The sequence below is a fragment of the Saitoella complicata genome (genome assembly GCF_001661265.1).
Source record: "Saitoella complicata NRRL Y-17804 unplaced genomic scaffold SAICOscaffold_25, whole genome shotgun sequence".
Lineage (NCBI taxonomy): Eukaryota > Fungi > Ascomycota > Saitoellomycetes > Saitoellales > Saitoellaceae > Saitoella > Saitoella complicata.
Window position 1 is genome coordinate 26,636 of NW_017567016.1, and position 14,652 is coordinate 41,287.

Consider the following 14,652-nt stretch of genomic DNA (forward strand, 5'->3'; position numbering starts at 1 on the left):
AAGTCTTTTCACCCCTCTCGCCCCCCAACCCCCCTTAAACCCCTCCACAACCTCCTCAACCCCCCTCCCCGTAGTTTCCGGCATCGTTCCTCCCAAAACCACCCCAACCACCATCAACCCTCCTGCAAACACCAACAAACTCCAATTACCCATCCCATTCTGCATATCAGCAAACGCGTACGTGAGAACGAAGTTGAACGTCCAGTTGACTGTTGCGGCAAAAGATGACGCAGAGCCAATAGCTGTTGCAGGGAAGAGCTCGGAGGTAATGAGCCAGGGGATTGGACCGAGGCCGAGTGCGTAGAAACAGATGGCGATGAGAAGAAGGACCGTTGCTGCAGCGTTCTTGTTCAGTTGTGCAAACATGACAACCAGCCCTATCGACACTGCCATGCCCGTCACAGAAATCAAGAAAAAGCGTCTCCTCCCAACCCGATTCATCTGTGTTGAGGACACGACAATGCCCATATTGTTACACCCCGTCAATGCAACAGCTAACCACATCGCTGTCGAGGGCGCCATGAAGCGCGAGAATAGTTGCGCGGCATACCCAACGATCGGGTTAATCCCCGATAATTGCTGAGCAAGGTGAATCATTCCCGCCAAAAACAACGGTTTCCGCAGCACCGGCGAACGCATGATACCCATCAACGACAGCGTCTTGCTGTCCTCCCGCCCAGACTGTTCAGCTTCGATACCGCGGATAATGGCTTGTAACTCCCCCTCCACACCCACTGGATCCGATCCTCGCAGCCGCATCAATGCTCTCCTCGCTTCCTCCCTCTTCCCACTCATGACTAGATACCTGGGTCCCTCCGGACACCACAAAAACCCCACACTCATCACCCCCGCCCATACCCCCGTCAAACCACACAACACCCTCCACCCCGGCCTAAAATTCAGCACAATACTCAACAACTGCGCAACAAGCACTCCCGTACTAAGCTGGAATCCAAACGAACACCCCAACGCACCACGCCATTTGGGTGGTGATATCTCGGCGACGTAGGTTGGTACGATACTTGATTGTGCGCCGGCGGCAATACCGGCGATGAAGCGGCCGAGGGTGAGGACGGCAGGGTGCGGGGCTATGGAGAGGAGGAGCGCGGCGATGACGAAGAGGGCGTTGCATATGTGGCATGCCTGTATTCGGCCCATTCGCCCCATGAACAGACTCGCGACGATACCACCGAATAACCCGCCCAATGCGAAAGATGCATTGAAGAATGCCCACACGTCCGTGTTCATGTTTAAACAACTCGATAAGGTGTGTGAAGAGTTAGGATCCGAGGCTGAACAGCGCATAACGTCCATCACAATCGATGTACTCCCGGCGTGCCAACCATATTGGAAACTCCCGATCGAGGCGACGAGGCAGGTGAAAGCTAGGGCGGAAGTGAATGGTTGGTCCGCTTCGGGAGCCAGAGCTTGTTCCGCATCGACCACCTCGAATGATATTCGACCCTTCTCCTCATCTAGCCGTCCTTTGACATCTGCCGTTGTTGCAACTGTGTCGACGTCCTTCATGTCGCGGCTATACTGATCCGCCGTCGACGTTGTCCCGTCCATTGTAATGCCATCTGTTGTAATGTTCGACGGTATTTCGAGGAGGTTATCGAGTGGACTTACCCGAGGACTTACCCGAGCGCCGAAGGATTAAGGTTCGCGAAGTGTGGGGAAGATGAGGCCGTGCACGCCGGACAATCCCATACACCACCAACCACCAACCACCAACCACCACTCGATTCATAGGTTGTTCCCGACAACATTGAGAATGTCCTCAAAGACCACCCCAACACAACCAACCTACATCTCCTCCTCCGGCTCCCTCACCACCACAAAACCCCTCCACAAACGCATCTATGGCGTCATCTGTGCGATCCTATCGTTCGTGTACTTGTATTTCCGTTCACTCTTCTCGGTAGACATCCTTTGTGTACCTAGTAGCCATAGGCGATGATACTGATTGGTGGGTGTACAGCTTAATCCACAGTCTACGGCCGCTGGGTCGCGGTCGAGGGGCGGGACGGTTGGTGGATGGAGTTCGGGGAGGAGTATGAACGGCGGGAGTGGCAGCGGAAGGAGAATTGGGAGGGTTGATGATGTACGTGGGCCGGAGTATGGGAGTGGTGGGTGTCCGCCTCGATGAGGAAGCATTTACAACTGATGAAGCAATGAACATGAACATGTACCGTATACTTGCACGTGATACACCACAACTCGAACTCTCTTTGCCTGCCTAAGGTATCGCGTCCACCCCTAACCCTTACTTCCCCTTCCCCTTCACTTTCACCTCAACCAACTTCCCCTTCTCCCTGAGAACCCCACTCAACACCCCCAACCCAACCCCAAGCACCTCCTCAGCCCTAACCCCCCTCACCCCCATCCCCGGCACAGGATCAACCCACAAATCAAACAACTCCCCACAATCATCCCCACTCAACCCCAACTCCGGATCCGCATCGACAGCAGCCTCAACCCCGCCCATCCCACCAAACACGAGTAACAAATGTTCGAATTGTTTGTCTGCAAGTTTCTCCGAGGAGGGGGAGATTGAGGAGAGAGGTGTAGTGCTGGACGAGACGGAGGAGAATCCGATGGTGAGGTCATACCCATCCGCAAACGCAGATTCGGTGAATACGCCCGAGATGGAAGTAGCCATACGTACTCCATACCCCCAATACAACCCCATTTTCTCGCGTGGCGCGGAGGGTGGAACGACATCTGCCTCGATATACTGTTTATCCCGCCCGCCCTTGACACGCTTCATCTGTAACGTCACCCGCACCCCCGGTTTGATTTTCCGCCCAATCACGACTTTGCGGCGAAGACCTGCGTCGACCAATGTTCCCCCGTTTTGGGGAGCGGGAAATTCGACAGAGGGCTCGATTGTGAGGCCTTCGCGGTAGGGTGAATCTTCCTCGAGACGGAGGTGGTGCGGCATCTCCAACGCTGGCAACAACCCCGCGAATCGAAGTGCGTGGTCCATCGGAAAGAGGAGTTTGCGCATATACGATGGCGTCTCCAACCACTGCAACATCCTCGCCAAGAAAACCCCAGGAGTCTCTCTACCTCCCTGACCCTCTCTCTCGTGATCGATATTAGTGTCGTCGAAAGCGAGGTTCGTGGACCCAGGGTTCTCGTCATAGATAATGACCTCATCGACATTATGGATGGCCAACGTCCTGGCGACATATCCTGCGATCATGGTTTTCAATTCGGGGGTTTGGGCGGAAGCGACGAGACTCGATGGGAGCGCGACGGAGACGGTGTATTTTCGGGGAGGACCGGGTTTGAAGGGACCTCTGTTACCGAATTTTTCGTTACCGGGGGCGCGGCGTTCTTGGCCGCCGCTGTGGTTGTAGTTGTGGTTGTGGGGACGGCCGTCGCGGGGACCGTTGTTGAAGTGGGGCCGGTCGCGGGGGCCGTCGCGATCATAGCCTGGGCCTAGGGGGCCTTTGTTCTCGAAGGTGCGTTTGCGTTTTTTGTTTTCTGCCCAGTTGTCTGCCATGGCTGTGTATGGATCAAGAAGGAGGAGGAGGAGGAGGAGGAGTTTGGGGGAAAAAGTTGCTGCGCCACGACCGCCCACTTCTAAAAATACACCAGAGTCGCAAACCTTATTTTGTCGGCCCTCGAACCCCCCATACCCTCCCTCTTCGATTTCGATCTCCTGTAACAGCAATGTCATCAGACGCACGACCACCAAACTCCACACCTGCGACCGAAACACCTGATCATGAACAACAGGCGACAGAGCTGGACGCCCTCGCACCCCCCCTAAAACCCTTCTGGATCTCCAAATACAAATCCGAAGCCGCAAAACATTGGGATCTATTCTACAAACGCAACACTACAAACTTCTTCCGCGACCGTCACTGGCTCGACCGCGAATTCTCCTCTATTCTCTCCTCGGGGCCCATCGTCGCGCTCGAGGTAGGTTGTGGAGTTGGGAATATGGCATTTCCGGCTTTGGAGAGGAATCCGGAATTGACGATGTGGTGTTGTGATTTCTCGCGGAGGGCGGTGGAGTTCGTGAAGGCGAATCCGGGGTATGAGGGGGGGCAGGGGAGGTGTCGGGCGTTTGTTTGTGATATTGCGCGGGAGGCGTTGGTGGAGCATATTCCACCACAGAGCATCGATGTGCTGAGTTGTATTTTTGTGTTGTCTGCTATACCGCCAGAACTGCATGTGGAAACCCTCAAGAACTTGGCGAGCGTGATGAAGCCGAACGGGACCCTTATCTTTCGGGATTATGCCACAAACGACCTCGCCCAACTCCGCTTCCTCTCCCAGAAAGAAATCCCGAAACTCGACTCGAACCTTTATGTTAGGGGGGACTCGACGATGTCTTACTTTTTCGAGGAGGAGTATCTGAGGGGCGCGATGAAAGAGTGTGGGGAATTTGTGGAGGAAGTGTTGGAGAGGAAGGGGATCGAGGTGGAGAATCGGAAGAGGGAGTTGGTTATGGAGAGGAGTTTTTTGCAGGGGGTTTGGAGGAGGAAGTAGGGATCAGACGAAGACTACGACGAAAAGGCTAGGCAGGAAGAGAAAGAGGCACGCAAAAGCCAGCCGGCGAGCCACCGAGCGCGTGAGGAGCAGCATGTACCGTGATGGACAAACGGACGGAACTCAAGGCGGACGTGCCATCTTGGACGAGAGATCAACGTCAATGATCCGGATAGAACGTGGCATCAGTGGACGGTGATAGCATAGATAGCCCTCCGTTGAAGAATCTGCGATAGACAAGAAACTGACACAGCGATCAACACTCATCCATTTGCAAATAATCACTCTCAATTGCCAGCTTACATAATTCAAACAGATCTACATACGGTACCGGCCACCCTGACCCGCCGCACCCCGCAACACGTGCCCATGATTTCACTCGTACGTCCGACCACCCGAAGGAAATCCAACACCAGAACTTCTCGGCAGATCGAGGGCAGCTACAGGGCAACGACCCATCAGATTCACACCAACCACCTACTCTCTACAAACTACAATCTCCGCCATCTTCCAGCCAGATCAGAGCGTTCATCTAGTACAATGTCCCTCACCAATGAAGCCGACGCCTACTTTGCCGAAAACCCCGCTCCACCATCCCTCGCAACAGCAAAAAAGCAATTAGACGACTTCATCTCCACCCACGTCGCACAAAATCGTCGCGTAGTTCTCATCACCTCCGGCGGCACAACCGTCCCCCTCGAACGCAACACCGTCCGCTTCCTCGACAACTTCTCCGCCGGAACACGAGGAGCCTGCTCAGCGGAATACTTTTTAAAGGCGGGATACGCAGTGGTGTTCTTGCATAGACAGTGGAGTTTGTTACCGTTTGCGCGGCACTACACGCACTCCCGTAACTTCTTCTTGGGACACATGAGCGAGACCGCAGACGGCGGAATCGAGATCGAGGATGATTACGCAAAGACACTTCTCCCAATCCTCCGCGCATACAAGAAAACCCAAAAAGAAGGAACGTTGCTTATGATCCCCTTCACGACCGTATCAGAATACCTACATTTGTTGAGGGAAGCAGCGATGAGTATGAGGCCCGTGGGCGCGAATGGGGTGTTTTATCTCGCTGCTGCCGTTTCGGATTTTTTTGTGCCGTCGAGTGAGATGAGTGAACACAAAATCCAGAGTGGGGATGCGGATAGTATGGCGACGCCCGTAACTGGTGCTCCGAGGGGCAAGACGCTGAATTTGCATCTTTCGCCTACACCCAAATTTCTGCATCATTTGATTTCGACGTGGGCGCCGACACCGGCATTGGTCGTTTCGTTCAAGCTAGAAACCGATCCAGGGATTTTATTGGCGAAAGCGAAACAGGCGCTGAGGCGGTATGGACATCGACTCGTTATCGGGAACCTCTTGAAAACCAGGAGTTGGGAGGTCGTTTTCGTAGAAAACGGCCAGGGTGGAAAGGAGGAAGACGAAAGGTGGAAGGAAGATTGGATTAGGCTCGAGGGAGGGGAGAAGGGAAAAGGCGAGATTGAGGCGCTGATTATTCCGGAGGTTGTTAGGAGGCATGAGGGGATGATGAAGGAGGTGGCCGGGTCGAACGGGAATGGTGTGAACGATGACTGAGGAGGAGGAGAGAGAGGGACAAAGGGATACAGGAACAATTTTGGGAGTGATTCGAACTGGATTTTTGGATACCCATATTGACATAGACGACATAACACATACATACATAAGTACACATTTGCGAATACATGCCTAATCTCCTCCACCCCTCCCCTTCGTCACCACAACAACCCAATTCCCCGCCGGCATCTCCGCAACCTCCCACGCCCCAAACCCAACCCTGCGAGCCTCCCCCTCAATCTCCCTCATCTCCCTCAATCCCCACTCAGGATCCCGCGACTTTAAGCTCTCATCGAACTTTTTGTCGCCCTCGCTCATAAACCTTCCATCAATCTTGAATGCGCCGTAGAGAACTAGACCTGGTGCGAGACGGGCGGAGTGCGAGAGGAGGAGTGGAGTTAGTGTGGGGTGTCCGATGTGAATGAGGTTGAATGCTAGAACCACGTCGAAGGGACCTTCTTCCTCGATATTGGCCCAGTGTGTCGAGTCAAAGACATGTAGTTCGTGGGGCCTCTGCACATTTGGCTGTCGCTCACTGATGCGGCGTAGGGAATCAAGCATGTCGATCCGTGCTTCCGTGGGGAAGAATTGTAGAGTAGGGTAGAGAGATGCGAGGTATTCGATGTGCTCTCCCGTTCCACTTGCTATCTCGAGGATTTTTGAAGCGGGGGGGAGGGAGGAGAGGAGGGGGTATAGAGCATTTGCGATAGGGACTTTGTTGCGGGTTGCGGAGCCTGGTGCGGAGCTGTGGGTAGTGGTGTCAGCGTCGTTTCAAAGCTATGCGAGCCTGTACTTACGCTGATCGGTCGTCTGGTATTGGGTAGCTGTTCGACATTACAATTGTTCGGAGTCTACGTTACCGGTGCTGTTCCCAAGGTATTTCCCATCTCGGACTAGCCTCGATCGATAAGATTTTGTCGAGGTTGGTGCAGATTCACGTGCACGCACAAGAATCCTCGAAAGTCGACGTTACACCCTCTCTTCCTCGATCTCCTCGATCTCCTCGACAATGCTGACCGAAATCATCGTCTCCGCATCCTCCCTCCCTCCCCCTCCACCACCCGGAACATCCTCCCAACAACCACCCTCATCCTCAGACCACTTCATCTCCGTCCACGACCTTCACGCCTCAACCCACCTCTCAACCTACAAATCAACCTGTTCCCCCCTCCACGGCACCACCGTCTCCCCCTCCTACCTCCTAGCAGCGCAGGTGGACAAAGCAATCCTAAACGTCTACCAATGGAATAAAGAAGCGTGCGACCAACGCATCCCCCTCCCCGAAAAACTCGCCTGTATCGCACTCTCCCCTTGCTCAACCTTCCTCGCCGCAGGCTCCGGCTCCGGTCGTCTATTTCTCTGGGAACTCGCGTCAGGAAATCTAGTCTGGACACGCGAAGCCCATTACGCAGCCCTCACCTCTCTGGCGTGGACACACTCCTCCTCCCACCTCATCACAGCCTCCGCCGACTCCGCAATCCACGTCTGGCGTACCGCAGACCTCCTCTCCACCTCCACCTCCTCCCGCTCTGACGAGATACAACCGGTGCATACACTATCGGCCCACACCCTCGCTATAACATCACTCCACGTCGGCGCGGGCTCGCATCCACGGTTGTATACCGCCTCCGAGGATGGGACGATTAGGGTCTGGGAACTCGGTACGGGAGAATGCTTGACCACCTTTGTTTGCTCCGGTGCAGTTACCGCAATGACCGTCGACCCAGCCGAACGCGCAATCTACGCCGGTGCCCCCTCCGGCAGCATCCACCTAATCCCACTCTACCCCTCCACTGACGCCGGCGCCGTCGGCGGACTAGGCTCAATCCACACCCTCACCACCTCCTCCGACGTCCTAACCGGCCACGAATCACCCATAACAGCCCTCTCCCTAAGCTTCGACGCAACCCTCCTCGTCAGTGGAGACAACGCTGGCCAGGTGCTGTGCTGGGACCTCGCGACACGCCAAATGGTACGGAAATTCAAGACGCACAAGGGACCTGTGAGTGGGTTGTGGTGTATCCTGAAACCTCCCTCTCTGGGCTCCGGCTCCTCGTTAGGAGGCGCCAAAAAGACGGCGACGGGACAGATACAGCCCCTCAAACGCGTACAATCCGAACGAGACCGCGACGAGCACAACGTGGTATTGTCGCTACAACCCAATATTCTGGAAGAGGAGGACCAAGATGAGGATGATGTTGCGGCAGCCCGACGAGGTCTCTCAGAATTCGGCACACAAGGCTCAGAAAGCACGCTTCGGACACAAGTCCAGACATTGCAGGGGGAGTTGTCGAGGTTGTATGGGGCTTATGAGGATTTGAGGGGTGTTATGGAGGGGGTGTGGAGGGGGTTTGTTGAGGAGAGGGGTGGGAAGAAGGAATAGGGATAAACGCAATAGACGGTGATGATATAACCATGAACGTTGGAGTGGTCAGATGGTGGGAGTGGGTGAATGACACCGATATCACCAAGGTCGTGCACAGAAGTTTGTGAAAAGCGAAGTGTGCAGAGTAATGATCATAATGAATGTCCATGCATATTAGTATTTTCGCGCAATGCTATCGATATGACTTAATCACAAACTCCGTATACCGACCGAAAGCTATATCTACTCAAACAAATACCCCACTCTCCCCACCCTACGCCTCACTCCCAACCTCAACCCCATCCTTCACCCCCCCAACCAACCCCTCATACTCCCCTAAATTGACCCCCTCCTCAACAACCCACCCACCCTCCGGCACAACCGTCTTCGCAAGCACCTCGCACGCCCACCCCACAACAATCAGCCCAGGTGGTCTCCCCCCCACACTCTCCATAGCCCTAACCACGTCTCCGAGCCGCGTACGCACGACGCGTTGGTCCCGGGATGATGCGCGTTCGATTACGGCACACGGAAGGTCCATGGGCCATGGTGCGGAGGCGGTTAGGGAGTCGAGTGGTGGAGTGACGAGTGAGGAAACGAGTGCGTCGAGGCGGTGGATGGCCATAAGGAATACGGTCGTGCGAGATTTCACGTAGGGTGGGGGCATGGGCGGTTCCCCCTTCCTCCCCGTCCCAGTACACACGAGGATTTCGTCCGCGACGCCACGGTGGGTGGGTGGGATCCCCGCCAACAATGGTCCCGAGAGCGCGGATGTCACGCCGGGGACGACTGTGCATTCATACCCGTGCTCGCGGAAAAAGATGACTTCTTCGCCGCCGCGGCCGTAGAGGTATGGATCGCCCTGTTTGAGTCTCACGACTTTTTCGCCGCGGTGGAGGGCGGCGAGACCCATGTCTAGTAGTTCTTGTTGTGCTAGTTCTGCGTTTCCGGGGAATTTACGGGCGATGTGCACCGGTGTGCGGCGAGGGATGAGAGCGAGGACGGGTGCGGGGACGAGTTTGTCGGCGAGGATTAGGGTTGCGGTTTTGATTGCCTCGTGGGCCGCGACTGTCAATAACCCCGGACTCCCCGGTCCCGAACCGATCAGGTGGATTGAGCCTTTCTTCCCCATCGCTTCCTCCGTCCCTGGTGTCGTGGATACTGAAGATGGGTTCGAGGTGTATGACGCCAACATCCCATCCAACTCCGCGTCCGTCAACGCAGCGATTCGCTCCAGAGGCCAATACTCACAAATCTGCGCCAACCACCTCGCGCGCCGGGTTTTCGCTTTCTCTTGATCCGCGTCCTCTTCTGTCGGTGCAGCGGTGACAAGCTCGTTCATCTGGGTGGAGGGATCGATATCGTCTTCGCTTTGTGGTGCCACCACTGCTGAGGGTGTCGACGAGGCGTGCCAGAGTCGTTCGCGGAGGGTCGAGATACGTTCGATTGCAGCGGGGAGTTCTTTGGGAAGGGATGATACGATTTCTCGGCGGATTCGGGAAGCGAGGTGGCATCCGCGCCCCGAGGTCGTGACACCGATTTGGAGTGGGAGATCGGTGTGGGTTGAGAGTAGCGTGAACGTCGACAAACTCGGTGAGTCGGCGACGTTGATCGGTACTCTGTTCCGTTTACACGCCACCGATAGATTTTGCGCACTCTTTCCCGTCGGCGGTAGAGCACAGAACACCGTATCGACCCATCCACCAACTTCCTGTCTTCCCAGCGTCTGTAGATCATTCTCCTCCCATCCTCGCTGAATATGTCTGACTACACCCTCCTCGACCCGTTTTCGTAAATCATACGGTAACTCTTCAGTCGCCGTCTCCGTGACCAACACCGGTACCGCACCCGCATCCAACACCTTCGTCGCCCGGGAGGCAATCAGCGGTGTCGAACCCACAAGTAAATGAACCTGTCCCGTACAGTTCGTCGAAGTGAGTAATGGGATTCCTTGTTTGTGCATCGTGTCCGTCATTGGAGAGGGCAGAGAGAGCGGATCAGACTGTATAAGAGAGCGAGGGGTGTTGGAGGTTGCGTTTGATACGGGCGTGCGCTGATAGGAAATTGGGAGCGATAAGGCGACTCTTATCGCATCTCGAGCGTGCTCAAGCAATTGCGCGATTTAACGATCAAGTCGAAAGAATTAAAGGAATGTTCGACGAAAGGAAAGATCAGGAAGGCGATATGTCGTGGGATAACACAGAGTTGTTGAGGGATGGGGTTGTTCCTACGGAGTCTCGGACAACCATACGGGATAGATCGGTGTAGTTCTCCATAATTGAATTGAGTATACGTAGCGAATGCACACCCTCCGTCCCTGTAAATCGTTCATATCGCTCTGATAAATGAAATCGCCTCCACTCCCTATTGGTATCTTGCTCATGCTTTCCCGCCTTCCCTCCTCTCAATCCATCATCATCACTTCAAATATGCACTTCCTTTAGTTCCCTCTCATCGTACACGTCCCATTCCCTTCCCTCCACTTACTTCCTCTCCGCCACAATAACAGGATACCTCACCGCCTGCTCCCACTCCTTACTCGTCAACGCCGGCTGTGTTCTGATCACAGATCCAATCGACATGAAGAAACCGAACGTCGCGGCACTTCCGACCATCGACTTACCCAATGATCTCAGGAATCCATTGGGGCCGGGGCCGTTGGTGAGGAGGTTCCAGCCACCTGTGAACGAACGTTAACATAACTCTTGCACGCTATTTTCATTCCCCGGACTCCAAATACTGCGCAAGGCAGGGGAATTGGGTAGAAGACCGAGGGAGGCGACAAGACGTACCAAAGAGAAACCCAACACACAAACCAACACTGGTTCCCATCAACGCTCCCATCTTCATCTTATCGAAAGTAGAGGGTTGCTGAGCACCGTAGGCAGAAGGCGGAGGAGGCATTGTATGTGATTGTTTGTTTGTATGGTTACGGACTTTCCAAGTTCCCTTTTTTGATTTTTCGTCGGCGTGATGCTTTGGATGCGTTGGATGCAGGCCGAAGTGGGAGGATGCGGGTGGGGCAGGAGAAGCACCTTGAAGGAGAGCTCGGGTCGATGGAAGTGAGTGCAGATTTACGATCCAGTTGAGCAGAAAGAAAGGTATTTGGAAGACGGTTTCCGAGTTTCGCCGGTAGAAGGTTCTTTCCCCGACTGCCAGAACAGTCCAGCGCTCCGTGTCGACTCCAGAGTCGGCGAAATGGGCGCAGCGCGGGCGCAGCAAATAAAGACGACCTCGTCCCCTACACCCCCAATTACGCACTCCTCCAAACACACACAAACCACACAAACAACAATGCCCCGTCAATCCCGTTCCTCAGCTCGCCCCGCTGCCCGCCCAGCTCCCGCAGCCCGCTCCGCCCCCACCCAACAATCCCGCCCCGCCTCCACCGCTGCCCACCAAACCCCCGTCCAGCACGCCCCTCCCCCCCCTCCCGCAACCATGGGCGCACCTTCCCAGGGCCCCGGTTTGTTCGCTAACATGGCTTCCACCGCTGCCGGTGTCGCTGTCGGTTCTACCATCGGCCACACCCTCGGTGCCGGAATCACCGGTCTCTTCGGTGGTGGATCGAGTGCGCCCGCACCTGAGGCTGCGCCTGCACAGGCTGCTCCTGTTCAGCAGCAGCAGAGCTCTTTCGGTGCGACGAGCTGTGATGCGGACTCGAAGGCGTTCACGAGGTGTTTGGATGAGAATGAGGGTAACATGCAGATTTGCGGGTGGTACTTGGATCAGTATGTTTACCCCCTCTCCCATCGTGATATCCATTTGATACTGACTTGTTTTGTGTAGGTTGAAGGCTTGTCAGGCTATGTCTGCTCGCTTCTAAGCGATGCAGTCTGAATGAGAGCTGTGTAGGAATATCTTTATGGAGTTGAAATTGAAGGCTGTTATGATATACTAATTTGGGGTGGCATTCACCTGAATGCAAAAGGCATTAGAAGCCAACGCAATGCATCTCTTCTCTCGTTTGCTCCAGTTTTGATTCGCACGAAGTTATGGCCAGATCCGTTGGCCCGAGCTCGAATAAGTCGGAGGCAATTGGACTCTATATCAGTGCGTACAGCTGCACGAAAGGCCATACTCAAATTCCCAGAGCCATAATCCTGCCTAGCCTACCCAATCCCGCCTGTACTCGTATTACCGGAATCACGGTACCAGTCCGGGCCATCCCACGCGACCTGCAACCAAAGCAACATATTCCCTGATCTCTCGTCAATTGGCATCCTCACGTCTCACCAACGGGCACCCTCCCCTGGTTCCACCCATTCAACCAATACATCAATCCGACACCAACAAGTACAACCCCGATCGCACTTCCAAAGGGCACGCTCAGTTCTGTCATTTTCGTTCCTGCTCCTGGGCCTGCTGCGTTCGACCTTGGTGCATAGCCTGCCTTTAGTTTCCCTTCCTTTCCGTTGTCCCGTTCATCGAGTTCAACTGAGTCTGCATCCAGCCGCTCCTTGGTCCCAGATGGTGATGAGGTGGCAGCAGGTGTGGCCATCACAGGCTTATCCTCCGCTTCCTTCAACTTAGCCAGTAACTCACTAACCATCGGTCCCAACCTTTCATTCTCCCTCTCACTAACCTCCAGCCTTCTCTTAAACTCCTTCGTCTCCCCCCGACTCTCCCTCAATAACACCTCCAACTCTTCAACCTTACTCTCCAACCCGCTCACCCTCCTCCCCTCCTCCCTCTCTTTTTCTTTCGTTTCTTCTTCTCGTAGCTTGTGGGATTCGAGTTCGGAGACGAGGGAGCGGAATTTAGATTCGGCGGATTCGCGGGCGAGACGTTCGCGCTCGAGGGTGGACTCCAGGTCGCGGATACGGGCGTGTGTTAGGGCTAGGTCTTCGGTAGCGCGTTGGAGGGCTTTCTCGAGGAGTTCGGAGCGTTCGTGGGCTTCTTCTCGTTCTCTTTCTTGGTCTATATGTGCCTCTTCTGCTGTTGCGTGTGGTTGAGAGTAAGACTCGACTGCTTCTTCGTATTTCGTACCGTCGGAGGAAGGGGCGCTGCCGTGTCCGGCATCATTCGAGCCGGTACCGATGGACGCACGAATCGTAGCGAGGGATTCTGTCGTTGCTTGGATTTCTGCTAGAGCGTCTTTGGAGGCACAGAGCTCCGCATTGAGTTTCTTGACTACCATCTCAATCGACACGGATTTCGACCACATGCTCCCCATCCCACTCATTCCCGTGATCGCCTTCCGACTCGCAAAGCTTGTACCGACAGCGACGTTCGCTCCAGTAATCGAGTTTGCAGGATCGATATCTTCCATGCGGACGCGGACACCATTGGCCCCTGATTGTGATGGAGGGTGGACACCTGCCCACTCGACCCTCGCCGCAACTTTCTGATGCACAACACGTTCCCGTCCACCTTCATCACCCAAGATATCAATCCCGAGTTCGAGGACATCGCCCTCGCGTAACTCCACCGGCTCACTTTCCTCGCCTTCTTTACTAAGTCGAACGCCGTTAACGAATGTCCCGTTCGAAGAGCGTACGTCGCGGATGAATACGCGGAAAGGTGTGGTTTGGGAGGTGAAGATCTCTGCATGAGACCGCGAGAGGACTTTTGAGTCGAAGAAAGGGTTTGATTCGGACGGTACTGTTTTGGAGGATGTTTGCCGACCGATGCGGAGGGTTTGTGGATGTGGTGGGAGTGGAAGTGTCTTCTTCTGGAAGGTATTGTTGAGGGGATGGAGAATCAACTGTGCTCACAGTGTTAGAAAACTTAATTGTGGGATGTATGCTGCTCGATGGTGCCACGTACGAATACACTTGACGAGTTCGCGGTTTGGAGGTGTGGTCTTTGCGGACGACTGCCTGTTGACACGCCTTGTGACCGTTTCTGCTTTATGGTTGGTGGTTGAGGGATATCCATCGTCTTGTCCGTTCTCTTTTCTCCTTGTCTTCTGAAGGGTTGTGGTTGGGTGTTTAGGGTTGCTCGTTGCTCTCTTGTCCATTCAGGGTGTTGATCCGGGGGGGCCGTTTAAGGTGTGGCAGAGGGGAGAGCATGTACTGACGTCGTGACAAGGCGATACACTTTCTTTCTTTCAATGAATATTCTAAACGGACTTGAAGCCACTTTCACTTCCAGATCAGAGATCGGGGAGTCAAGATAAGGCGACCCCACCTGGCGGTACTTGGCCCTACCGTACGACGCCCAACCGCCAAACATACGCCTACGGCCATCAACAGACA

The 14,652-nt window shown here is 54.8% G+C and overlaps 11 protein-coding genes across 11 annotated transcripts; 5 read left to right on the forward strand and 6 right to left on the reverse strand.

Moving 5' to 3' along the window:
* Nucleotides 1–48: 48 nt before the first annotated feature.
* On the reverse strand, nucleotides 49–1,383 carry SAICODRAFT_40087 (general substrate transporter; the record flags this gene model as incomplete). The annotated part of the gene is made up of 1 exon (XM_019168631.1): nucleotides 49–1,383. A coding segment is annotated over one exon (1,335 nt), but the record flags the coding sequence as incomplete, so codon positions are not given.
* A 391-nt stretch (nucleotides 1,384–1,774) lies between these two features.
* Nucleotides 1,775–2,149, forward strand: SAICODRAFT_9762 (uncharacterized protein; the record flags this gene model as incomplete). Its single annotated transcript, XM_019172118.1, has 2 exons — nucleotides 1,775–1,921; nucleotides 1,982–2,149. 2 exons carry the CDS (start codon nucleotides 1,775–1,777, stop codon nucleotides 2,147–2,149), a joined length of 315 nt encoding a protein of 104 aa, XP_019021598.1.
* A 189-nt stretch (nucleotides 2,150–2,338) lies between these two features.
* SAICODRAFT_39062 (DUF171-domain-containing protein) lies at nucleotides 2,339–3,298 on the reverse strand (the record flags this gene model as incomplete). The annotated part of the gene is made up of 1 exon (XM_019168607.1): nucleotides 2,339–3,298. A coding segment is annotated over one exon (960 nt), but the record flags the coding sequence as incomplete, so codon positions are not given.
* Nucleotides 3,299–3,568: 270 nt separating this feature from the next.
* Nucleotides 3,569–4,772, forward strand: SAICODRAFT_31804 (methyltransferase-like protein). Its single transcript, XM_019168016.1, has one exon. The coding sequence runs from the start codon at nucleotides 3,682–3,684 to the stop codon at nucleotides 4,504–4,506; it is 825 nt and encodes a 274-aa protein (XP_019021600.1). The 5' UTR covers nucleotides 3,569–3,681; the 3' UTR covers nucleotides 4,507–4,772.
* A 301-nt stretch (nucleotides 4,773–5,073) lies between these two features.
* SAICODRAFT_38795 (DNA/pantothenate metabolism flavo protein) lies at nucleotides 5,074–5,925 on the forward strand (the record flags this gene model as incomplete). Its single annotated transcript, XM_019168601.1, has 1 exon — nucleotides 5,074–5,925. A coding segment is annotated over one exon (852 nt), but the record flags the coding sequence as incomplete, so codon positions are not given.
* A 294-nt stretch (nucleotides 5,926–6,219) lies between these two features.
* SAICODRAFT_9766 (DUF938-domain-containing protein) lies at nucleotides 6,220–6,922 on the reverse strand (the record flags this gene model as incomplete). Its single annotated transcript, XM_019172121.1, has 2 exons — nucleotides 6,220–6,832; nucleotides 6,885–6,922. The coding sequence occupies 2 exons, from the start codon at nucleotides 6,920–6,922 to the stop codon at nucleotides 6,220–6,222; spliced, it is 651 nt and encodes a 216-aa protein (XP_019021602.1).
* A 120-nt stretch (nucleotides 6,923–7,042) lies between these two features.
* Nucleotides 7,043–8,568, forward strand: SAICODRAFT_31806 (WD40 repeat-like protein). The gene has a single exon (XM_019168017.1). The coding sequence runs from the start codon at nucleotides 7,097–7,099 to the stop codon at nucleotides 8,468–8,470; it is 1,374 nt and encodes a 457-aa protein (XP_019021603.1). The 5' UTR covers nucleotides 7,043–7,096; the 3' UTR covers nucleotides 8,471–8,568.
* A 94-nt stretch (nucleotides 8,569–8,662) lies between these two features.
* On the reverse strand, nucleotides 8,663–10,415 carry SAICODRAFT_37053 (uroporphyrin-III C-methyltransferase; the record flags this gene model as incomplete). Its single annotated transcript, XM_019168544.1, has 2 exons — nucleotides 8,663–8,689; nucleotides 8,799–10,415. The coding sequence occupies 2 exons, from the start codon at nucleotides 10,413–10,415 to the stop codon at nucleotides 8,663–8,665; spliced, it is 1,644 nt and encodes a 547-aa protein (XP_019021604.1).
* A 282-nt stretch (nucleotides 10,416–10,697) lies between these two features.
* SAICODRAFT_169404 (uncharacterized protein) lies at nucleotides 10,698–11,503 on the reverse strand. Its single transcript, XM_019165724.1, has 2 exons — nucleotides 11,245–11,503; nucleotides 10,698–11,132 (listed from the first exon to the last, which is right to left on the reverse strand). Exons 1-2 carry the CDS (start codon nucleotides 11,354–11,356, stop codon nucleotides 10,936–10,938), a joined length of 309 nt encoding a protein of 102 aa, XP_019021605.1. The 5' UTR covers nucleotides 11,357–11,503; the 3' UTR covers nucleotides 10,698–10,935.
* A 300-nt stretch (nucleotides 11,504–11,803) lies between these two features.
* On the forward strand, nucleotides 11,804–12,184 carry SAICODRAFT_50308 (uncharacterized protein; the record flags this gene model as incomplete). The annotated part of the gene is made up of 1 exon (XM_019168996.1): nucleotides 11,804–12,184. A coding segment is annotated over one exon (381 nt), but the record flags the coding sequence as incomplete, so codon positions are not given.
* A 110-nt stretch (nucleotides 12,185–12,294) lies between these two features.
* Nucleotides 12,295–14,332, reverse strand: SAICODRAFT_21469 (uncharacterized protein; the record flags this gene model as incomplete). The annotated part of the gene is made up of 2 exons (XM_019166426.1): nucleotides 12,295–14,159; nucleotides 14,222–14,332. The coding sequence occupies 2 exons, from the start codon at nucleotides 14,330–14,332 to the stop codon at nucleotides 12,678–12,680; spliced, it is 1,593 nt and encodes a 530-aa protein (XP_019021607.1). The 3' UTR covers nucleotides 12,295–12,677.
* Nucleotides 14,333–14,652: the final 320 nt, after the last annotated feature.